Source organism: Larimichthys crocea, unplaced genomic scaffold (genome assembly GCF_000972845.2).
Source record: "Larimichthys crocea isolate SSNF unplaced genomic scaffold, L_crocea_2.0 scaffold100, whole genome shotgun sequence".
Lineage (NCBI taxonomy): Eukaryota > Metazoa > Chordata > Actinopteri > Sciaenidae > Larimichthys > Larimichthys crocea.
Window position 1 is genome coordinate 121,313 of NW_020851384.1, and position 23,527 is coordinate 144,839.

General features: G+C 47.3%; 2 protein-coding genes across 6 annotated transcripts; one reads left to right on the plus strand and one right to left on the minus strand.

The window, feature by feature from the left end:
• Positions 1-148: 148 nt before the first annotated feature.
• On the minus strand, positions 149-17,952 carry iqgap3 (IQ motif containing GTPase activating protein 3). 2 transcript variants are annotated; one of them, XM_010753235.3, is made up of 38 exons: positions 17,791-17,952; positions 12,310-12,397; positions 11,942-12,098; positions 11,783-11,860; positions 11,626-11,702; positions 11,478-11,545; positions 11,280-11,393; positions 11,015-11,193; positions 10,810-10,891; positions 10,172-10,335; positions 9,939-10,026; positions 9,426-9,589; positions 9,182-9,342; positions 8,980-9,095; positions 8,741-8,904; positions 8,562-8,652; positions 8,272-8,439; positions 8,009-8,151; positions 7,755-7,925; positions 7,586-7,669; positions 7,105-7,176; positions 6,922-6,991; positions 6,593-6,801; positions 5,517-5,669; positions 5,213-5,376; positions 4,831-5,055; positions 4,566-4,706; positions 4,366-4,450; positions 4,045-4,277; positions 3,790-3,922; positions 3,580-3,682; positions 3,191-3,326; positions 3,029-3,116; positions 2,737-2,949; positions 2,486-2,649; positions 2,270-2,395; positions 1,091-1,199; positions 149-978 (listed from the first exon to the last, which is right to left on the minus strand). In XM_010753235.3, the coding sequence occupies exons 1-38, from the start codon at positions 17,804-17,806 to the stop codon at positions 865-867; spliced, it is 4,911 nt and encodes a 1,636-aa protein (XP_010751537.2). In that variant the 5' UTR covers positions 17,807-17,952; the 3' UTR covers positions 149-864. The 2 variants fall into 2 exon arrangements, with proteins under 2 accessions (XP_010751537.2, XP_027131150.1); XM_027275349.1 differs by having other exon boundaries at positions 12,310-12,415.
• An 84-nt stretch (positions 17,953-18,036) lies between these two features.
• On the plus strand, positions 18,037-23,019 carry ttc24 (tetratricopeptide repeat domain 24). Of its 4 annotated transcripts, XM_010753241.3 has the most exons (15): positions 18,037-18,139; positions 18,236-18,398; positions 18,838-19,058; positions 19,513-19,806; positions 20,329-20,530; positions 20,603-20,809; positions 20,916-21,044; positions 21,215-21,336; positions 21,475-21,555; positions 21,675-21,721; positions 21,807-21,880; positions 22,012-22,123; positions 22,214-22,242; positions 22,761-22,800; positions 22,882-23,019. In XM_010753241.3, the coding sequence occupies exons 3-15, from the start codon at positions 18,861-18,863 to the stop codon at positions 22,991-22,993; spliced, it is 1,647 nt and encodes a 548-aa protein (XP_010751543.2). In that variant the 5' UTR covers positions 18,037-18,139; positions 18,236-18,398; positions 18,838-18,860; the 3' UTR covers positions 22,994-23,019. The 4 variants fall into 4 exon arrangements, with proteins under 4 accessions (XP_010751543.2, XP_027131151.1, XP_027131152.1 ...); XM_027275350.1 differs by lacking the exon at positions 18,037-18,139 and having other exon boundaries at positions 18,158-18,398; XM_027275351.1 differs by lacking the exon at positions 18,037-18,139 and having other exon boundaries at positions 18,158-18,358.
• Positions 23,020-23,527: the final 508 nt, after the last annotated feature.

A 23,527-nucleotide genomic window follows, 5' to 3' on the forward strand; every position in this document is an offset into this window, starting at 1 on the left:
GTAACAATCAGACTGAGCGGAACCGCATTTTATAAAAAGTCTGTCTCTCTGTCTGTCTGTGAAGTTGTTTCTAACTATCGTCAGGGCATGTCGCTCGTTAAGTTCAGTCGTAACTCGACGTCTCGATAATCAGGAGAAGTGAATCAAGTTAGCTCAAATCGTTCAGATGTTTATTGAAGTAAAAGTTTGTTCAGAAGTTCAAAAAGAGGAAAATATTTACAGGTATTGATTATTGATAGTCACAACAGCTGATCACAAATAATGTAGTGACATAAAAACAGATAGGAGTATGGAGACAACACTTCACTTTTAAAATACAGGTAGGTGAAGTATAAAATATATAACGCATACAATAAAAGATAGGAGTGAAGTGAAGATGATTCACGTTGAACAATAAATCTGACCTTTAAACACGACCTAACAACTTTAAAATGTTATGACATCATTCATGTTAATAAAGCTTATGTGACTGACGAGCTTTGAACCAACCAATCCAACAACCAGTCAACAAAATAAACAACCAGTCAACCAACCAACCAGTCAACCAACATGTCTGAAGGATAACATACAGACCGGAGTTTAGAGCTGAAATATAAAATATATAATGTAGTAACATGATCAGAGATAGGATTGTAGAGACGATGCTTCACTCTGTACGATATAATTTAAACACAATGCAGTAAGACGTATAAACAGAGATGGGAGTAAAGTATAGATACTTCACACTGTTAAATATAAAGACAGGCGTAGTCAAGTATAAAATATATAATGTAGTGACATATATAATCAGAGATAGGAGAGTAGAGACGATGCTTCATTCTATATAATCAGAGATGGGAGTTGAAGGTAAGAGCATCACTTGGTTCATTTCTTGAAGAACTTCTTGTTGAGGAGGAAGATGAGCAGGTTGACGTTGACCTTTGCTTTATCAAACATCTTCATCACGGCCACGCCCTCATACTGCAGCTGCAGCAGATCCTGCAACACACATGCAATATATGTAAATATATATAATATACACACAGTATTATATCATTGTATTTGTTTGGCCTGGATGGGCTCAGTATTTGGCATTTGGCTTGGTTCTTACCTGGTACTTGAGCAGGAACTCTTCCATCTGGACTCCAAGGAAACGAGCTTTGACGTTGAAGCTTCCTCTCTCTGGTCCGGGAACGATGTCGAACACGACGTTCTTAAACCTGGAACGGATCAGCTCGGCTCAGTTTGTCTTGCACACCAAGTTTCTTTTCAGCACTGTAGCCAGGCGAGCCACAACTTCAAAGATTTCTTCATCTAAGCCGTCAACCTGTCTCTTAGACACGGTCAACACTTTTAAGAGTAGACTTAAGACTTTCCTTTTTGATAGAGCTTATAGTTAGGTCATCCCTTACTTATGCTCAGTATCACGTGCCAATTGTAAAAAATCTGGGGGTAAAATGGGACGCAGATCTTAAAGACAGCCAGATTAAAGCTGTGGTGAAGTCCAGCTTTTTTCAGTTAAGGGAGCTGGCAAAAATCAAACCAGTCCTTCAGAGACAGTTTGAGACCGTAATTAACGTCTGTGTGACCACTCGGCTGGATTACTGTAATGCACTTTATTTGGGGTTAGTGGGTCCTCGATCAGTCGTCTTCAGCTGGTACAAAATGCTGCTGCACGTCTTTTAACTGGCACAAGCAAATATGAGCACATTTCACCAATTTTAGCTTCACTCCACTGGCTGCCTGTCCATGTTAGGATTCATTTCATTCATAAAAGCAGATAAAATTATTTTATCTGCTTTTAAAGCCTTGAATGGCCTTGCCCCACCTTCCCTCTCTGAGCTGCTGCACCCCTACACGCCCAGCCGATCCTGACAGTGCCTAAAGCTCGCTTCAGCTCATAGGGGATCCAGCGTTTGCCGTTGCACATCAGACAAGCCTACTGTCTCATTTTAAAACCCTTCTTAAAACCTCTTTTCTTTGGCTTTTGACACCATGTAGAGTGTTCACATGCATATTTTTATCTTGTGTGGGCAGTGCTTTTTAAAAAATCTTTCTATTGTCTACTTCATCTTTTTATTGTGCTTCTATTGTGTTATCTATTTATTGTGTTTTTATCTTGTGCAGCACTTTGGAAACCTTGTGTTTGCTAAAAATCGTGTTATATAAATAAAGTGGATTGGATGCTGCTATAGGACTACACTTCCCATGATGCACTGGTTTATAATTACAGTTACTGTTTTGCTGCTGCTGTGTCAGTATGTTGGTGTGTAGCATGTTCCGTGCTCACTGTGTAGCGGGCAGGTCTTGGATCTCTAACAGAACTCCCTTCTCCTGCAGCCGGGCGGCGCTGTAACTCAGAACAGGAAGCTTTTTCTTCCCTTTGCTCTCTGCTGCCTTCTTATTGGTCAATTTACTGCAACACACAACCAATCACAACATCAGACACTGTAGTGTGAGTGTTAAGAAACCAGTGTGTTTCCTGTGTGTGCGTGTGTGTGTGTACCTGTTGGCGGTCAGGTTGTCCAGACAGGAAGTGATGTAATGTCTATAGTAGTCCACCTGTTCGCTGTGGAAGGTGCTCTTCACCTGCAGGCTGCTGAGAGTCTGATGGAGCTTCTGAAGCTCCGCCCCCCGGCGCTGGCGGTGCAGACGCTGCTGACGGATGTCCTGAAGGCGACAAAGACTTGTGTTAGACAAAGTGAAGCGCCACACGCGGTCTGGTGTTATGGGTCATGTTGGTGGTCGTGTCGTCACCTTGGCGATCATCTGCAGGATCTGGTTCTCGGTCTGCGGTGGAACCAGAACTCCAAGGCCCTCCAGACGACGAAGACTCCTCAGGATCTTCCTCTTCTTCTCCTCCAAGCTCAGGTTGCCATTGGCGACCAGCGACTGGTTCCTCTTCATCTTCTCAGGTGTTCGAGCATCCTGCCGAGCGCGGCGCTGCATCAGCCAATCATGACACACTTCCTGTGGAGCAGGAAGAGAGACGACTGAAGGGTACCTGAGCTTCACCTGTGTGTGTGTACCTGTGTGTATGTGTGTGTACCTGGTCATGTGATGCTGATGCTCTCAGGAGGTCGCTCAGAGAGTCACTTGACTGTGTCCTGATGACATCGATGATCAGCTGCTTCGTGCTGGAACAGAAACATGTCAGCTGATCTGAAGCCTCTGAGCATGCTCACTACTGCAGGATAACATGCTAAGCTACCTGAGCAGCAGCGCTCTGCTATCCTGTTTGTCGTCAGCCTCGTTGAAGACATCAAACTTGTTGGTGAGCGTCAGAGAGACCTCCATCCTCTGAGACGGACCGGACTCTGATCCTGGATCTGGTGATAAAGACTCTCCTGAGGAGCAAAAAGCACAGGCGTTAGCATGCAAGCCTGAATGTGATCCGGACACAGCAGAACATCTCTGGACTGGTTCCTCAGACGGTAACCTGACGTCACAGTTGCCCCCCGCCGTCTTTGGTTAGTCTTCACTGATGACATCATGCAGGTCATGACAGATGGGGAGCTGTGATTGGTTACCTCTGAGTCTCTAACGTGACACAAAAATTCTGCCAGAGTAGAACTGAACAGAAGCAGGAAGATTAGTTACCAATGAGCTCCTGCAGGGTTGGGACTGATCCGAGGTCCTTCAGCAGCAGACTCAGAGGATCTGACAGGTCGGGGCATAAAACCTCCTGATGCTCCAACAACAACTACACACACACACACACACACACACACACACAGTGAGAAACAGCTGCAGACATGGTGTTTGATCCAGGACCTGGTTCTGGTCCAGATCCTGGGTCTCTGTACTGACCTGGTGTGTGTTGAGCAGCTCGCTGACGGAGATGTAGACAACGGGTTTGTTGACGATGAGCAGCTCCGAGTACTCGTCCACGTTGAACCGGTCCTCGGGTTCAGGAACGTCACAAACACACATCAGGAACTTCCTGTCAGACACACAACAAAAACCTCAGCAACGCGGTCCAGTCCGGTTCAGTGCTGCAGGCTGATCCGGACAGAATCCTCTGCTGTCTTTACGTGTTCTACACGACCTCGTGGTTGACAGTACCTGAACTTGTTGTGGGTCTGGCTGATGTACTGGTTGAGGGCAGTCACATGGTATCCGTCTCCGTGGAAGTGTTTGTTGGCAGCGGCGTGCTGCAGCATGCGGGCGATGGAGCCCAGGATGTGACGCTGCTCTGGCTGCAGAGCGGAGCCGGCAGACCGATCCACTACATCGAACCCGTCTGGAGCCACGACGGCCGGGTTCATGTAGCGATAGTAGACGAGGTTACCGACAATCTGAGGGAGGAAGTACAAACACTTCCTGTCACATGTTCAGTACGTCACAAACACTTCCTGTCACATCAAACACTTCCTGTCATGTTACCTTGTACAGTTCGTCCTCGCTGGCTTCAGGGAACTTTGTCTTCAGAGTGTCTCGGAGAACCTTCGCCGTGTAACGCAACCCATACCTACAACAACACACACACACACACACACACACACACACACACACACACACAAAACGCTCAGGTGTATGGGTGGAGGCGTACGGTAGTTTGTGGAGGTGTTTAGGTGGAGGCGTACGGTAGTTTGTGGAGGTTGGAGGTGATGGCCTTGAGGACACGGTCCGTCAGGTTCTTCAGGTTGATGATGGCGATGTCGATGCGTCTCTGGACTTCAGGGTGACTCAGAGCGTCTGCAGGTGAGACCTCGTACGGCAGCGAGCTGTAGGGAGACCGACAGGTGAGTCAGGTACGATGATGGTCATACTTCACCTGCATGCAGCATCATCAGGTATTTAAGGCGTGACCGTGGAATAAATGAAATCTCAGTTTGTGTCTGTTCAGACCTCTTGTGTCCCGTCTGGGTCTCAGTCTGGTTGATCCAGGTTTTGTAGACGTCCACTGGGTCGGTCCTGATGCTCAGAGTTCGGTCCAACAGGACGTCCTGCAGAGCCGGACCCAGAGACTCCCGCAGGGCGTTCTGACCACGAGCGTGACGGTAAAAGTTCACCAACATCTTGATGACAGTGGGGTTACCTGTGACCACATCCTGAGGCTGCTCCACCTTCAGCCTGACATCAGAGACAGGTACATGTTAATGATGACATCATCAAAGCCAGGTATGAATTGGTGAAGCTCATTATGAAAACAGTTTTTTAACTTTCAGCTCCATGATCGATGAAACTCTGATTCCACCTCACGGTTCTGCCCGGTCCACTCTGATCTCACCTTATCTCGTATCGCAGCGCCTCAGTGAACAGCTGCAGCAGCAGGAAGGCCTCCCTGCGGTCGGAGCCGTAGTTGAACAGACTGAACACCAACATCTCCAAGAAGGAGGTGGAGCGACTCTGAGGCATCAGGAAGATCAGCTGAGCCAGGTACAGAGGCTGAGTCTGAAACAGACACAAGGCTCAGATCAGCTGTTGTCTGTCATTCATTCATGTATTTACAGGTGGCAGAGAGTAGAGTCAAAGGGAGTTCGTGAGGGGAGTGTGGATGGATTCAAATAAAGCCTTTAAAATATCTGTCTCACCTGCAGCAGGTAGAACAGGTGTTGGTAGGCTTCCAGTCTCTCTCTCCTCTCTCTGCTCAGAGCCTTTAGTCCTTTACTCCTTCCCACGTCCATCATGTCCGACAGCTGCTCCTTGTTCTTCTTTGTTAGTTTCTTACAGTGAGAAACCACTTCCTGTTCAGAAGGAGACACAGGTGAGTTCACACTAATGGACACAAACCCTAACAAGGCTGTCTGTACCTGTAGCCAGTGACCTGTGGAACAGTCATACCTGCAGCCAGTCACCTGTGGAACAGTCATACCTGCAGCCAGTCACCTGTTGAACAGTCATATCTGCAGCCAGTCACCTGTGGAACAGTCATACCTGGAGCCAGTCACCTGTGGAACAGTCATACCTGCAGCAAGTCACCTGTGGAACAGTCATACCTGCAGCAGTCACCTGTGGAACAGTCATACCTGCAGCCAGTCACCCGTGGAACAGTTATACCTGCAGCAGTCACCCGTGGAACAGTCATACCTGGAGCCAGTCACCTGTTGAACAGTCATACCTGGAGCTAGTCACCTGTGGAACAGTCATACCTGCAGCCAGTCACCTGTTGAACGGTCATACCTGCAGCCAGTCACCTGATGAACAGTCATACCTGCAGCAGTCATCTGTAGAACAGTCTTACCTGCAGCCAGTCACCTGATGAACAGTCATACCTGCAGCAGTCATCTGTAGAACAGTCATACCTGCAGCAGTCACCCGTGGAACAGTCATACCTGCAGCAGTCACCTGATGAACAGTCATACCTGGAGCCAGTCACCTGTTGAACAGTCATACCTGGAGCCAGTCACCTGTTGAACAGTCATACCTGCAGCCAGTCACCTGTTGAACAGTCATACCTGCAGCCAGTCACCTGATGAACAGTCATACCTGCAGCAGTCATCTGTAGAACAGTCATACCTGCAGTAGTCACCTGTAGAACAGTCATACCTGCAGTAATCACCTGTAGAACAGTCATACCTGCAGTAGTCACCTGTAGAACAGTAATACCTGCAGCCAGTCACCTGTAGAACAGTCATACCTGCAGTAGTCACCTGTAGAACAGTCATACCTGCAGTGTGGCTCTGTTTCGGACCAGCAGGCCAATCTTCAGGTCCATCAGGTCGAGGTCTGCCTCCAGCTGTCTGTTGAAGCGGATATTCCTCACCACCTCCTCCCTTTGACGTAGCAGCTCCGCCTCCTCTCTGATGTCACTGTCACCCAGGTCAAGCAGGTGAACGAACTTCCTGACCACAGACAGGGGGGGCGTGGTCGAGTGCACTGAGACAGGTGAGGGGAAGAGCTTAATAATGACTTATAGTGGAGTTTGATGACATCAGCTGTTCCAATAGACCAATCAGAGGTAGCGCCTCATTACTGTTTCCTCGTTAGTAAACTCACCCAACATCCTGTACTCATCTCGAGCCCTGTTGGCTCTGAAGAAGGCCTGAATCTTTATGACAGCGCCCACCTGTGGACACAGAGAGGTACTACAGCCTCAGAAACAGAAGGTACTGTGTTTTGATTGGCTGGCAGCTACAACAAATAATAATAATAATGAGTGTGTGATTCAGGAAAACTCACGTGACGTCTGAAGAAACTCAGTCGAGCTTGATATTTCCTCCTTGTTAACCACATCTTGACAAACGACTGGATCTGTTCAGACGAACATGTGACGTCATGAAATGAACATGCGGTGTCATCACAGATTAAAGAAACATGCTCAGCTGAAATACAAAGTGACTACAGTCTGAATGATTCCAGGCTGTTTTAGTAACAGTTGTGTGAGACGTTTCTTTACTAGAGGAATTTGTAAAACAATCAGAAAGTAACATATTTGTCTCTCAGACAGTTGAACACCAATCAAATTAAACTTCTTGTTATTTTACAGCACAGACTGATGTAGAAGCTGCTTTATGAAACAAAGCTGCTCTCTGTCCATGTTCAACCACTAGATGCTGCACAATCTCACACATTGAACCTTTAACAATAAAACAAACTAATTAATTATTTAAACAGACATAAACTAAATGTCTGTCAGTCGTCATGGTGAATTGGCTGTTACCTTGACAACGGCTCTCCAGTTCATGTAGAGAAGCTGCAGCCGACGTCTGTACGCCCTCTGCTGAACAAACCTTCTCCAGTGAGACTGAACACAGACAGGTGAGGGTCAGACAGGTGAGATGCAGACTGGACCTGATGAAACCACCTGTTTGACTCCACACTGCTCTCACCTGGATGATGATGACAGCAGGTGTCTGACTGACCAGGTAACGTCGTCGGGCCTCCAGCTTCTGTCTAATCAGGAACCCTCGACTGACGGCCTGCAGGCCAACGATGAGGGCTTCACTGCTCCTCCAGAGGACGCTGCGACTGTACGAGCCTGAAACACTGCTGACCACCTCCTGTAAGGGTGACATCACTGTTGCTGACCAATCACAGACAGGGGGACAAACTGTGGGGACTCTGACCCTCAGGTGAGCTTCACCTGTATCTGGTGTCGGTCAAGGAACACACTGTTGTGTACAAAGCTGTTGGGTTTCTCCCAGGTGCCCTCCAGTCTGTTCAGGTGGAAGAAGTAAAATGACCCATCGTCCAGCCGGACTCGAACCCACGGACTCCTGTTGTCACCTGAACACACACACACACACACACACACACACACACACACACACAGGTCAATGTCAGTCATACCTCTCTGAATGGTCAGTCATACCTGTGTCCGTCCTGTCTGTGATTGGTCAGTCCTACCTGTGTCCATCCTGTCTGTAATCAGACGGAGGAGTTCTCTCTGGTAGTCAGCAGCACAGGTAGGCATCAGTCCGTGCAGCTGGATTTCAGGTAAACTCAGAACCCGTAGAGTCTGTTTGACCCGGTTCTCCTTCACAGCCTGATTCACTGCAGCTACAGACAGACACACTGACACAGATAGGTGACATCATCATCTTCAGACCTCAGTGACTCCATGACAGAACACGTTAGCATATCGGCTAGCTGATTAACAGAGGTGATGAGCTAACGTTAGCGTAGCATGAACTCACACTTCAGAGCTATCTGACTCTCCTGATTGGCTCTCCTCACCGCTCCCTGGATGTCAGCCAACCACAGCTCAGCTCCTGGGTCTCTGCTTACCTGATTGGACAGAATGAGGTCGGGTGACTTCAGCCCTGAAGGACAAGGGTGTGAATCCGTGCCTTGCTGTGATTGGTCATCTGTTTACCTGAGCTTTGTGCTGCCTGGCTCTGGTCAGCAGTGTCAGGTACCTGCAGCTGTTCGCAGGTATGACCTCGTCCACGGAGCAGCAGGGCAGCCGCAGAGCAGACAGCAGCTGGTGACGGTCGCCTCGGAGCACCGCCGCATTAACTCCGCCCACTGCCAGGAGCTCTGAAGTCACACAGGGGTCAGAGGTCAGAGAGAGGTCACACAGGAGTCATATCAACCAATCATAGAGCTCCTTACGCTGGTGCTCATCCTGTACTTCAGCGTTCACAGAGTTGATTCCCTCCTGCAGCTGGTTCCAGGTCAGCAGATCTTTTCCCGCCTGCTGCTTCAAACCAACCAGACACCTGAAGTACCTGAGGACATGATGATCATCATCACTATGACACCGCCCACAGACAGACAGGTGGGAAGACAGACAGACAAGTGTGAAGAGTATTACCTGTCCAGCAGGGTGTGGTCAACATCAGAGAGCCCTGCAGACTGACTGACCAGTGAGGAGCTGAACAGTTGCAGATGTCCGACCCCGAGCGCTTGATTGATGAGCGCGACAGCTGACAGCATCTCCACGGCAACAAACAGCTCCTCCTGCTGCAGCTCCCCCTGGTGGATGCGTGACATTGCATGACATACTGAGCCTGACACAAGTCAGGTGCGTGTCAGGTGCGTGTCAGGTGCGTGTGTACCTGTGGGCTCTGCCTCTGCAGCAGCTGCAGCTCGCGGTGGTAAAGCGTCGCAGCAAATGGAAATACTTCAGGAAGCTGGAGGTCAGAGGTCATCAGACAGGTGACCGTCTGTCTGTGGTCACTGAGACGCAGACAGGCATTCACACTCTGGACTGCTGCATGGACTACAGACAGACGAGAGACAGGCAGGTAAGAGACAGACAAGACAGGTGAGAGACAGACGAGACAGGTGAGAGACAGACAGACAAGACAGGTGAGAGACAGACAGACAGGCAGGGGAGAGACAGACAAGACAGGTGAGAGACAGACAGACAGGCAGGGGAGAGACAGACAGGCAGATGAGAGTCAGACAGGCAGGCAGGTGACAGACAGACAAGACAGGTGAGAGACAGACAGACAGGCAGGTGACAGACAGACAAGACAGGTGAGAGACAGACAGGCAGGCAGGGGAGAGACAGACAGGCAGATGAGAGTCAGACAGATAGGTGAGGGAGAGACAGACAGGTGTCTTACTGGCTCTGTCTCTGTGAGCGTCCTGGTTTGCGATGGTCACAGCTTCCTGCAGCTCGTCAGGCTTCAGCGGGTCGACACAGCCCACATCCTGTCAGAGGTCACAGAGAGGTCAGAGGTCACAGAGAGGTCAGAGGTCACAGAGAGGTCAACCAATGAGCCGTGAAGAAGCTTTATCATCTGAGGACAAACGTGTGTGTGTGTGTGTGTGTGTGTGTGTGTCTGTTGTTCAGTACCAGGGCCTTCTGCTGGCGGTCTGCTGTCAGCTGGTCCTGGTACCACGGTCCATTCTCTGTGTGAAGGCCTCTGAGGTTCAAACATGGCAGCTGCAGAGCCGAGAGCAGAGACAGTTCATCTGCAGAGTCCAGAGCCTCGTCGACCCGCTCCACTGCCGACCGGACTGGAACAGAACAATATATCAACACCAGCCCCCAGAACCTGTCGACCCGTTACCACATTCACATGTGCTGAAGCGATTTACAGTTAAACATGTTACAGGTGACATTATCGGACACCTGCTGAGAACACTAACCATGTTCTCTAACGCAGCATGTTTAAAGACCAACAGACACGATGATCTGAACAGCTGATCCATTCACACACAGACTGATCAGCTGTTCTTACCAACACCATGAACAATAGACATGAACAAACATACGACACATCAACAGACACGAACAAACATACGACACGTCAGCAGACAAACATACGACACGTCAACAGACACGAACAAACATACAACACGTTTAACTCTGTTGACGTGTCGTATGTTTGTTCATGTCTATTGTTCATGGTGTTGGTAAGAACAGCTGATCAGTCTGTGTTTGTTCGTGTTGAGTTCAACGTGTTGTGGATGTAGTCTGGTGAAACTCACTGTTGACCATGTTGATGTTGTTCTGGATTTCTCTCTGAGTCAGAAACTCTTCGTACATGTCTTTGTCCTCCAGACCTTCACACTGAGAGACAGACAGATTAACACATCTGGACCAGACTACCAAAGTATTTAAGTAGCTTTAGACAGTCTACAGTACAGACAGCAGCTCTGCGTTGTGATTGGATAGCAGACATCTTTCTCACACCTGATTGGCCGGCTGCTCTTCCTTCCTTCTCTTGGCCCGACGCAGTACCTCCTGGTAGACGCCCATCAGCGCCTCCTGCAGGTCACTGAGCAGAGCATTTGGATTCCTCAGAGCCGCCGCCAGCACCTCCACCTGACCCCGGTCCAGCGCCTCATTGATGGCGATCACTGCTGCATGGACTGATGGTAAAAAAGAAACAAAACGGATCAGGTGACGGTCAACATCTCCACCTGTGACCTCACAGCCAATCAGCTCATCTCTCTACCTGCAGCCTCGTCCACTGAAAGCTCATTTGCCAGAATCCCTCCAATCTTACTGAACGCCGGCATCTGGATCCCGTACTTATCCAACTCCATCTTCATGTTAGTGATCTCCTCCTCTGAGAGACAGACAGGTGAGAGACAGGTGAGAGAGACAGACAAGTGAGAGACAGACAAGTGTTCAGCTGATCGATCAGACTCACCTGTGAACTTGACTTTTCCATAAAGGTCGTGAATCTGAGGAGCCAGACCTCGTCTGAACAGGTACAGGCTGCAGACAGACAGGCAGAGACACAGACAGGTGGTTAACAGAGAGAGAGAGAGAGAGAGAGAGAGGCTGCAGACAGACACCTGAGTGCGTGGATACAGTAAACAGCTCTTGGCATGTTCTTCTTGTCGTACACGTCTGTAGTTTCTGGGTGGAAGATCTGAAAACAATAACAAATACTGATCAATCAGCTGATCAACCAGCTGCTCAGACTCGATGAGTCGTGGTGTGTTCACTGACCGTTGGCAGTCCGAGCGCTGTCATGGCGTTCCTCCAGTGGTTGATGTTGTCAGTGTGACGGAACTGCAGACCCACGGCCTGATCGGATCAGATTACAGATTACTGATTATTGAACTCATGAGACTTATCGTAAAGGACTGATTCTGGTTCTGGACGGACCTGGTATCGGAGCTGCTCGGGGTCATAGATCTTCTTCAGAGCGACAGCGTTCGGAGCAAATCGATGACCCAGTTTGGCGAGAATGACTCCGTTCCTCAGCGCCTCCTCCAGCTCTGTGGGAGTAGGAAGATCCTCCCCCAGACATGCCTCCATCCACCTGAGGAGAGAAGGAGTGATGTCACAGGTGATGTGGCTCCTTCCTGCAGGTTGTGATAAAAAAATACTTTTATTTGTTTTCACTGACGAGACGACCCCACAGCAGCCAGGTGAGCCCTGACATGCCGAGCTGTTTGTTCTGTCTGTGGTGATGGGTGACGACCTTCAGGCAGAGACCGGGTCAGTGTGGACCTGGTCTGGGCGGTACTGACCTCTTGGCCTCCTCCAGTCTGCAGAGGTACTGATAGGCCACGTTCTGGATCCTCTGTTCATCCATCTGCTCTGCGGTCAGACGCTCATCTGTGACACACACAGCACCTTGTCATTCATAAAATATATTATGTTATACTTTTTAATGTTGTTTGTGTTTGTTTAATGTTGAAAAATAAATCAAAGAAACTTCTTACAGAAAACATGTTACAGTGTATATGTCTGTGTATGTCTATGTATGTCTATATGTCTGTGTATGTCTATATATGTCTATATATGTCTGTGTATGTCTATATATGTCTGTATATGTCTGTGTATGTCTGTATATGTCTGTGTATGTCTATGTATGTCTATATGTCTGTGTATGTCTATATATGTCTGTATATGTCTGTGTATGTCTGTATATGTCTATGTATGTCTGTGTATGTCTATATGTCTGTGTATGTCTATATATGTCTATAATGTCTGGTATGTTTCCTATAGATGTCTATAATGGTGTGTATGTCTGTATAGTCCGATGTATGATCGTGTGTATTCCATATTGCCTGTGTATGTCTTATAGATGCTTGTATGTCTATGTATGTCTGTGTATGTCTATATCGTCTGTGTATGTCTGTATATGTCGATATATTCTGTTTTTTTTTTTTTGTAATGTCAATATATGTCCTAAGATATGTCTTATGTCTTTGTATATATGTCTGGTTGGATTCCGATATGTCCCTGTTTTGTAATGTCTATATATGTCTGTGTAATGTCTATATATGCCCTGGTGTAGGTCTATAAGATATATGTCTGTGTAGTCTATATAATGTCTGTACTGGGTCTATATTTGGTCGTGGTAATGGTCTATAAATGGTCTGTGTAGGCGAGATATGTTGCGGTGTAATGTCGATTAGGTCTGGTGGATGAGGCGTAGGGCGAGAGAGGTCTGGGTAATGGCGAGAGATGGGGGTTTGTTTGCGGTGGAGGTCGAAATAGAGGTCTGTTGTTTTTTTTTTTTTTGGGGGGGGGTGGAGGGCTGGTAGATTGCGAGGGGTGTCGGGGGAGGGCGGTGAGGTCGGTTAATATGGTGGAGTAGGTCTGTTATATTCTAGGTGGTTTTTAAAAATGTCGGGAGAGGGGCTGGGAGGGTCCGTAAGTCTGGGGGATGGCGATGTATGTTCCTGGAGGGGTCTTGGTATATGTCTGGAGGCTGTGTATGCGATAGATGGCGGTGTAGTGTCGTAAGGTCTCTATAGGCGGTGTATGTCTAGATATGTCTGTGTATGTCCTTATATTTCCTAAGTCTGTGTATGTCGTGTAGTGTCTGGATATGTCTGTGTAGGTCTATATATGTCTGTAGGTAAATGTCTTTATGCTGTGTATGTCGATAAAGTCTGTTATGTCGTTATTGTTATGTCTGTATATGTCGGTTATGTCGTATTATGTCTGTATGGTTGTCGTGTATAGTGTCCTAGATAGTCTTGTATGTCTGTGGGGGGTATTCTAGGTATCGTATATGTTGTGTTATGTCTATATATGTCTGTGTATGTCTATATATGTCTGTGTATAATGTCTATATATGTCTTTGTGTATATATGTCTGTGTGTATGTCTGTGTATGTCTATATATGTCTGTGTATGTCTAATATGTCTGTGGTATGTTCTGTGTAATGTCTATATATTCTGTTATGTTGCTAGATAGCTGTGTATAGTCTATGTAGTGTCGTATATGTCTGTGTATTATATGTCCTGTGTAATGTCTGTGTATGTCTAATATGTTTCGTGTATGTTATATTGTCTGTGTATGTCTTAGTTCTGTGTATTCTAAATGTCGGTGGTATGTCTATATCTATATATGTCTGTGTATGCTATATGTCTGTGTATGTCTATATATGTCTGTATTCATACATATACAGACCACATAAACTGTGCGGACGTTATGTGAACGTGTGTGGACGTTAATGCGAACGTTGTGTGGACGTTATGTGAACGTTGTGTGGACGTTTACTCAGTGTTTCAGATTCAAACATAAAACAACTCACAAGCGTGTGGTCCGCCATGTTGGCTGTCGCCGTGTCTCCTCGGTCCTTCCGCGGGTAAATCACGTGTCTGTTGTCTCTCTGCTGTTAATTAAATGATTTAAATTTAAATAATTAAATCTTTAAAACTTTGTCCGGCTGCTCCGTGTCCGTCGCCGTTCCGAGCGCTTCCTGTCTGAAGTTTGAAAGCTCCCGCCGCTCTCTGATTGGCCGAACGAACCCCCGCTCTCTGATTGCCGAACGACCCGCCGCCCTCTGATTGGCCGAACGACCCGTCGCTCTCTAGTGTGAACGTTGCAAGCATTGCATTGTGGCGTTTGTATTTTCTTTGCCGTCAAATAAAAAATATGACGTAATAAAAGTTTTTGTCATATTAGAAACTTTGTCGGATCACAGTGACGTCACGTTTTGACAGTTTGGTTTTGTCATTACGTCCTTTCTGTAGTTGTGCCACGTTCCATGGCAACCGAGTCAACTAGAGCAGATACAGCTGACGCTCCGGTAACGTCTGCGAGCCGTTAACGGGCCTGAACCGGATGGAGGAGCGCACCTGTCTCACACTGGAAACTGTGAGTTTTTAGCAGCGTTAGCAGCGTGCAGCACTAAGGTGAGTTTTCAGTTCAGACTTTCACAATAAAATAACGTTTGTATTCAAACAGTGATGATGTTAAGTTTGGTGGGGACGTTGATGACGTTGTTTTGAAGTTCATCACGTTGCTCCATTCTCCCAGCAGGGGGCGCTGTAGCTTTAGCTTTAGCTGCCCCAGTTCAACACACAAACCAAACAGGAAAGAGTTTTTCAAAATAAAGCGAACCATCTCTTTCCTGCAGTAGCCGTTCTGGAGCTTTCATTTCACACACATGATCGTTCCACCATGTTTCATGATCATTTATAACATTTCAAGTTTTGTTTATCAGGTAAAAAGCTGAAACATTAAAATAAACGTAAGACAAACTAAACTCATATTAGAGGTTTAAACTAAAGACACATCCTGTTTGGAACCACTATCAATCAATCATGCTGATTATTAAAAATTGAAAAATACGTTATCTGTGTCGGCAGACTCTGTCCAGGTGAGGTCCAACATGGCGTCTGAATGCGACTCCTCCAGTGACAATGAGGTGAAGGTGAGGAGGAAGAGAGGCAGAAGGGTGAAGAGGAAGGAGATTCAGGCGGTGGACATCGAGGAGTTAACGTCTGATGGTCACTGGAGCGCTGCAGGAGGGGAGACAGAGGACGCCCTGAGCTGCTTCAACAACGCGCTAAAGGCTGCAGGACAGGTGAGATGTTAACAGGTGAGACAGGTGAGGTCAGAGCTCGTTAATAGGTGAGACAGGTGAGTCAAGCTTGTGTAAAAGGTGAGACGGGTGAGACAGAGCTCTTAACAGGTGAGACAGGTGAGGTCAGAGCTCGTTAACAGTGAGATGGCTGAGGTCAGAGTTTGTTAACAGGTGAGATGCGAGGTCAGAGCTTGTTAAAGGGTGAGACAGGTGAGTCAGAGCTGTTTAACAGGTGAGATGCTGAGGTCAGAGCTGTTACAGAGACGGTGAGGTCAGAGCTCGTTTAACAGTGAGATGGCTGAGGTCAGAGCGTTTAACAGGTGAGACAGTGAGGTCAGAGCTCGTTAACAGGTGAGATGCTGAGGTCAGAGCTTGTTAACAGGTGAGACAGGTGGAGGTCAGAGCGCGTTAACAGTGAGACAGGTGAGGACAGAGCTTGTTAACAGGTGGAGCAGGTGAGGACAGAGCTGTGTTAACAGGTGAGACAGGTGAGGTCAGAGCTGGTTTTTTTTTCAAACGCCCCCCATTTTTTTTTTTTTTTTAAGTTTTTTTGGGGGGAACAAAAAAAATAAGGGGGGGAAAACAAGAAGAGGGTTTCCTTGTGATGCTCCCCCTGCTCTGCTCCTCAGCCTGCAGACTAAGCTCGGTCTCCGGGAAACAAACACCGCCCCCCCCCCCCCTGGGTTCTTACCTTGGGAAGAGGGCATTAGTATGGGAAAAGACGGGCCATCCAGTAGGAAAGAGGTGGCAATGGGGCAATCGGCTGCAGGCAGGTCTCAGCCAGGGGGGCGCGGGAGGGGGCTACGCGCTCCCAGACTCCAGTGCAACCGTTGCCCTTGCCCCACAATGCACTGGGCAGAGCCGAGGAAATCCGGCTGCCGTAGCTCTCTTTCCTTCACGTCCCCGCCCAGCGCTACGGGTGCACATGTAGGAAACGGACGCAGCTAGGGGGCACGCCTTCAGGAAGATGAGCCGGTTGCTAGAGGGACAAGCGAGATACGTTCAAACTGGGGAGACCAAGGGGGTGTAAATCTTGTACCAGGGGCCAGCACTTTTAAATCCAGGTTAAAAACTTTTCTATTTTCACGTGCTTATGGCTGAGCTCTTTTAAAGAACTTTTAAAGAATTTTTAATCATAATCCAGTGATTCGTTTATTGTTTTAAATTGTTTTCAAATTTGCTATTTTAATGATTTTAAATGACATTCTGATGTTTTTAATTAAATTTTCTTCTCTTTTTATTTTTTTATTTCTATTGCTATTGCTTGTCTTAATGTCAAATGTTTTTCCTTGCCTCTGTAAAGCACTATGAATTGCCTTGTGTACGAATTGTGCTATACAAATAAACTTGCCTTGCCTTGCCTTGCCTTGTGTATGTCTATATATGTCTGTGTATGTCTGTATATGTCTATATATGTCTGTGTATGTCTATATATGTCTGTGTATGTCTATATATGTCTGTATGTCTATATTTGTCTGTGTATGTCTATATATGTCTGTGTATGTCTATATATGTCTGTGTATGTCTATATATGTCTGTGTATGTCTGTATGTCTATATATGTCTGTGTATGTCTATATATGTCTGTATATGTCTATGTATGTCTGTGTATGTCTGTGTATGTCTGTATATGTCTGTATATGTCTGTATATGTCTATATATGTCTATGTATGTCTGTATATGTCTGTATATGTCTGTATATGTCTGTGTATGTCTATGTATGTCTGTATGTGTCTGTGTATATCTGTATATGTCTGTGTATGTCTATATATGTCTGTGTATATATGTCTGTATATGTCTGTGTATATATGTCTGTGTATGTCTATATATGTCTGTGTATGTCTATATATGTCTGTGTATGTCTATGTATGTCTGTATATGTCTGTGTATGTCTATGTATGTCTGTATGTGTCTGTATATGTCTGTGTATATGTCTGTGTATGTCTGTATATGTCTGTGTATATATGTCTGTGTATGTCTGTGTATGTCTATATATGTCTGTGTATGTCTATATATGTCTGTGTATGTCTATATATGTCTGTATTCATACATATACAGACCACATAACTGTGCGGACGTTATGTGAACGTTGTGTGGACGTTATGCGAACGTTGTGTGGACGTTATGTGAACGTTGTGTGGACGTTATCTCAGTGTTTCAGATTCAAACATAAAAACACTCACAGCGTGTGTCCGCCATGTTGGCTGTCGCCGTGTCTTCTCGGTCCTTCGCGGGTAAATCACGTGTCTGTTGTCTCTCTGCTGTTAATTAAATGATTTAATTTAAATAATTAAATCTTTAAACTTTGTCCGGCTGCTCCGTGTCCGTCCGCCGTTCCGAGCGGCTTCCTGTCTGAAGTTTGAAAGCTCCCGCCGCTCTCTGATTGGCCGAACGACCCGCCGCTCTCTGATTGGCCGAACGACCCGCCGCTCTCTGATTGGCCGAACGACCCGTCGCTCTCTGATTGGCTGTAACGTTGCAGCATTGCATTGTGGTCTTTGTATTTTCTGCCGTTCAAATAAAAAATATGACGTAATAAAAATGTTTTTGTCATATTAGAAACTTCTGTCGGATCACATATGACGTCACGTTTTGACAGTTTGGTTTTGTCTTACGTCCTTTCTGTAGTTGTGCCACGTTTCCATGGCAACCGAGTCAACTAGAGCAGATACAGCTGACGCTCCGGTAACGTCTGCGAGCCGTTAACGGGCTGAACCGGATGGAGGAGCTCACCTGTCTCACCTGGAAACTGTGAGTGTTAGCAGCGTTAGCAGCGTTAGCAGCAGCTAAGGTGAGTTTTCAGTTCAGACTTTCACAATAAAATAACGTTTTATTCAAACAGTGATGATGTAATGTTTGTGGGGACGTTGATGACGTTGTTTTGAAGTTCATCACGTGCTCATTCCTCCAGCAGGGGGCGCTGTTAGCTTTAGCTTTAGCTGCCCCAGTTCAAACCAAACAGGAAAGAGTTTTTCAAAATAAAGCGACCATCTCTTTCCTGCTAGTAGCCGTTCTGGAGCTTTCATTCACATCACATGATCTTCACCATGTTTCATGATCATTTATAACATTTCAAGTTTGTTTATCAGGTAAAAAGCTGAAACATTAAAAATAAACGTAACAAACTAAACTCATATTTAGAGTTTAAACTAAAGACACATCCTGTTTGAACCACTAATCAATCAATCAGCTGATTAATTAAGAATAAAAACGTTTATCTGTGTCTGCAGACTCTGTCCAGGTGAGGTCCAACATGGCGTCTGATGCGACTCCTCCAGGTGACAATGAGGTGAAGGTGAGGAGGAAGAGGAGGCAGAAGGAGGTGAAGAGGAAGGAGATTCAGGCGGTGGACATCGAGGAGTTAACGTCTGATGGTCACGGAGCGCTGCAGGAGGGACGGACAGAGGACGCCCTGAGCTGCTTCAACAACGCGCTAAAGGCTGCAGGACAGGTGAGATGTTAACAGGTGAGACAGGTGAGGTCAGAGCTCGTTAATAGGTGAGACAGGTGAGGTCAGAGCTTGTTAAAAGGTGAGACGGGTGAGGACAGAGCTCTTTAACAGGTGAGACAGGTGAGGTCAGAGCTCGTTAACAGGTGAGATGGCTGAGGTCAGAGTTTGTTAACAGGTGAGATGGCTGAGGTCAGAGCTTGTTAACAGGTGAGACAGGTGAGGTCAGAGCTTGTTAACAGGTGAGATGGCTGAGGTCAGAGCTTGTTAACAGGTGAGACAGGTGAGGTCAGAGCTCGTTAACAGGTGAGACAGGTGAGGACAGAGCTTGTTAACAGGTGAGACAGGTGAGGACAGAGCTTGTTAACAGGTGAGACAGGTGAGGTCAGAGCTGGTTAACGCTGTAGTGAACAATAGTCGTAGTCCTGTTGATCTCCCATCATGCTCTGCTCCTCAGCTGCAGGACTCTCGGGTTCTCCGGGCCTGTTCCTTTAACCTTGGTGCAGCTTATGTGGAGGCGGGCCAGCCAGGTAAAGGTCTGGATCTGCTGCAGCAGGCTCAGCCCGGTCCGAAGGCTGACCGGCTCCCAGATCTCCAGTTCAACCTGGCCCTGGCCCACAATGCACTGGGGCAGAGCCGAGAAGCCGCTGACTACTTCCTGCACGCCGCCCAGCTCTACAGGTCACAGGGAGACGGACGCAGCGAGGGGGACGCCTGCATGGAGATGAGCCGGTGCTACAGCAGAATACAGGTCAGAACTGGAACCAGGGGGTGTAATCTGGACCACAGACAGAACCAGGGACAGAGACAGAACCATGGCCCGGACTGGGACGGGTGTAAACAGGTGTACACAGGTGTAAACAGACATACACAGGTGTACACACTGTAAACAGACATACACAGGTGTACACAGGTGTAAACAGGTGTAAACAGGCGTATACAGCTGTATACAGCTGTAAACAGGTGTACACAGGTATAAACAGGCGAACACAGGTGTAAACAGGCGTATACAGCTGTAAACAGGCGTACACAGCTGTATACAGGTGTACACAGGCGTACACAGGTGTAAACAGGCGTACACAGGTGTAAACAGGTGTACACAGGTGTAAACAGGCGTATACAGCTGTATACAGCTGTAAACAGGTGTACACAGGTGTAAACAGGCGAACACAGGTGTAAACAGGCGAACACAGGTGTACACAGGTGTAAACAGGTGTACACAGGTGTCATGGCTGTCATGGACCAGGTGTCAGGTGAGCTGTGTGTTCTGCAGGACTGGACTCTGGCCGGTCAGGGATTCCTGCGGGCTGCAGAGAGTTATAGAGTGGCGTCCATGTTGGATTCTGCAGCTGATGCCTTTAAAGAAGCAGGAAGTCACATGATCCAATCAGATTACTTCAGCCATGATGACATCACCAGCGTACTGACTGAGTGTCTAAGTCTGACAGATAGCATCAGCGAGCAGAGGATTCTGGGTAATGTATTTCACCATTATTTTGACTCATCCTGTTTTTGACGGTCTGACTGATCATCTGTTCGCCGTCCAGGTGAGCTCTACCTGTCAGTGGGTGTGTCTTACTGCCGACTCAGGTGTTTCCAGGAGGCGGTAGAGTGTTTCCAGCAGGCTCTGGGCCCCTCAGCTCAGCAGCCCCCCCTGCTGGCCAAAGTGCTACACAACCTGGGAGCCGCCCTGAACTCTGTGGGTCAGTTCACGCTGGCTGTGGACTACCACAATCGGGCTGCCGGACTCTACGGTCAGACCTGCCACTCACCTGTCAATCAATCAGACTGTCACCTGATTCATTCAGCGTGTTTAAACACTTGTAACACACCTGTAACATTCACAATAACACATTGCAGGCTCTCTGGGTTGCCGTGGCAACCAGGCTCGGTGTTTCAGTAACTTGGCGTTTGCCTACAGTCAGCTAGGTGATGAAGAGGAGGCAGCAGAGAGCTTCATCCTCGCTCTGCAGGGATTCAGAGACACCGGTAACATCACCCGTCTATTAAAACTAATTAATATTCAATAACATTAATAAACATTCATATATATATATATATGAATGTTTATTAATGTTATTGAATATTAATTAGTTTTAATTCATTAAATTAATTAAACTGAAAAAAGCATGTCAGGTTTGTTACCTGTCTGTCTGCAGAGGACCACCTGGCTCAGGTTCAGGTGTGTGAGTCGTTAGCAGAGTGTTACCTGAAGCAGAGGAAGCAGCAGAAAGCAATCCAGCTCTACAAACAGGCTCTGAAGGCTCTGTCTCACTGCCAGGTGAAAATAACACACCTGTATGTCAATATATGAAAGGGTCAGAGGTCAGAGGTGACATGAACAGATCACCTGACACCTGTCAAGTTCAGCCAATCAGATTTACATTCTAACCAACCAGAGCTTGTTTGTTTCTTTTAGGATGGTTCTGGTTCTGTTCGAGATCGACTGGTGGAGCATCTGACTGCAGCTCTACAGCAGAGTCTGACTGTCAGTCTGCAGGTGTGAACCACCACCCACTCACCACACCTGTACACCTGAAACCAAAAAAACACTTCACACCTGTGACTGAAACAACACCTGTGAGTTGCACATTTGATGATCTTTTTTCTCTTCCTCAGAGGCCACGCCCACGGCGAACACGCCCACACAGCCCACCCATAACCAGGTAACAGCCAATCAGCTTTCATTGTGACGCACCTGAGCCAGAGCTTGAGCATCACACACCAATGACCTCCAGTTCTTCCTCACAGGAAGAGTGACATCACACAGATACCAGGTCGAGCGGCCAACCAGCAGCCAGATGATCAAAGGGGGGCAGGGCAAGGTGAGTCTCACCTGTTTCAGGTAGAAACAGGCTCTCTTTAAACAAAGATGTGTTGCCATGGTAACAACAGTTTCTGTCCAGTCCGCCATGTGCTACAGATCTTAGCTCAGGTGTGTTAAATGTGCAAACAGGATCAGAGCAGGAGGCCACAGGTAGACAGGAAGCAGCAGGGCATTGTGGGTCAGCAGGTGGCAGAGCCACTGAGGGACCTGAAGACATGAGCATGTTACCTGGACTGCACAGGTAATACACACCTCTAAAATATACATACAGTTACTGACCTTAGGTGGGCCGCAAACCAGAGGTTTGTTTCATTCATGTTTCTGTTTCCAGTTCAGACCAATCAGACCAGCTGCAGCACAGTAAGTCTCCTGAAACACACCTGGCTCACACTAGACACACACCTGAGACACACCTCACACACCTGAGACACACCTCATACACCTGAGACACACCTCATACACCAGAGACACACCTCATACACCTGAGACACACCTCATACACCCGAGACACATCTCATACACCTGAGACACGCCTCATACACCCGAGACACATCTCATACACCTGAGACACATCTCATACACCTGAGACACGCCTCATACACCCGAGACACATCTCATACACCTGAGACACACCTCATACACCCGAGACACACCTCATACACCCGAGACACATCTCATACACCTGAGACACACCTCATACACCTGAGACACACCTGAGACACACCTGAGACACACTTCATACACCTGAGACACACCTCATACACTTGAGACACACCTGAGACACAGTTGATACACCTGTAGAACAGTTCTAATAACCTAAGATGTTTCACTGAGTAAACAGGAAGTGGAGGTGATGACGTACCTGTGTGTGTTTTCAGGTGAGCTGTGGTCAGACAGAGAAAACCCTCACACCGACAGGTAACTGACACCTGTTCAAACAAACACGGAGTGACGTAAAGTGCAGGGCTGGATCCTGATTGGTGGTTTGTTTTCTTCCAGTGAAACTTCATTGGTTCAGACACAGGCCGAGGCTCCACCCAGACCAGAGGACACTAGAGAGGCCACGTCCCCTGCGGGCAGGTGGAGGTCACGGTTCTGTTCACTGATGTAGACTCACCTGCCTGATGATCTGTAGACTGTACTACAGACTCTGGTTTCCATGGAAACACTGTCTCATAGTGAAGGCCATGTGACCTGACTGAAAGCTCCAGAACAGGAAGTAATCAAAGTGTAAATACAACACAGAATATAGAGAGAACACACACACACACACACACACACACACATCTTCTATCTCTCTCTCTCTCTTCTGTGTGCTGTGTGTGTTCTCTCTTCTCTCTCTCTCTCTCTCTGTGCTGTGTGTGTCTCTCTCTCTCTCTCCTCTCTCTCTGTGTGTGTGGTTCTATTCTCTCGTCTGTGTGTGTGTGTTGTGTGTGTTCTTATCTCTCTCTCTCTCTGTTGTGTGTGTGTGTTCTCTCTCTATCTCTCCTCTGTGGTGCGTTGTGTGTGTGTGTTCTCTCTCTCTCTCTCTCTCTGTGTTTGTGTGTGTGTCTATCTCTGTGTGTGTGTGTGGTGTTTCCTCTCTCTCTCTCTCTCTCTCTCTCTCTGTGTGTGTGTGTTTCTATCTCTCTCTCTCTCTTATCTG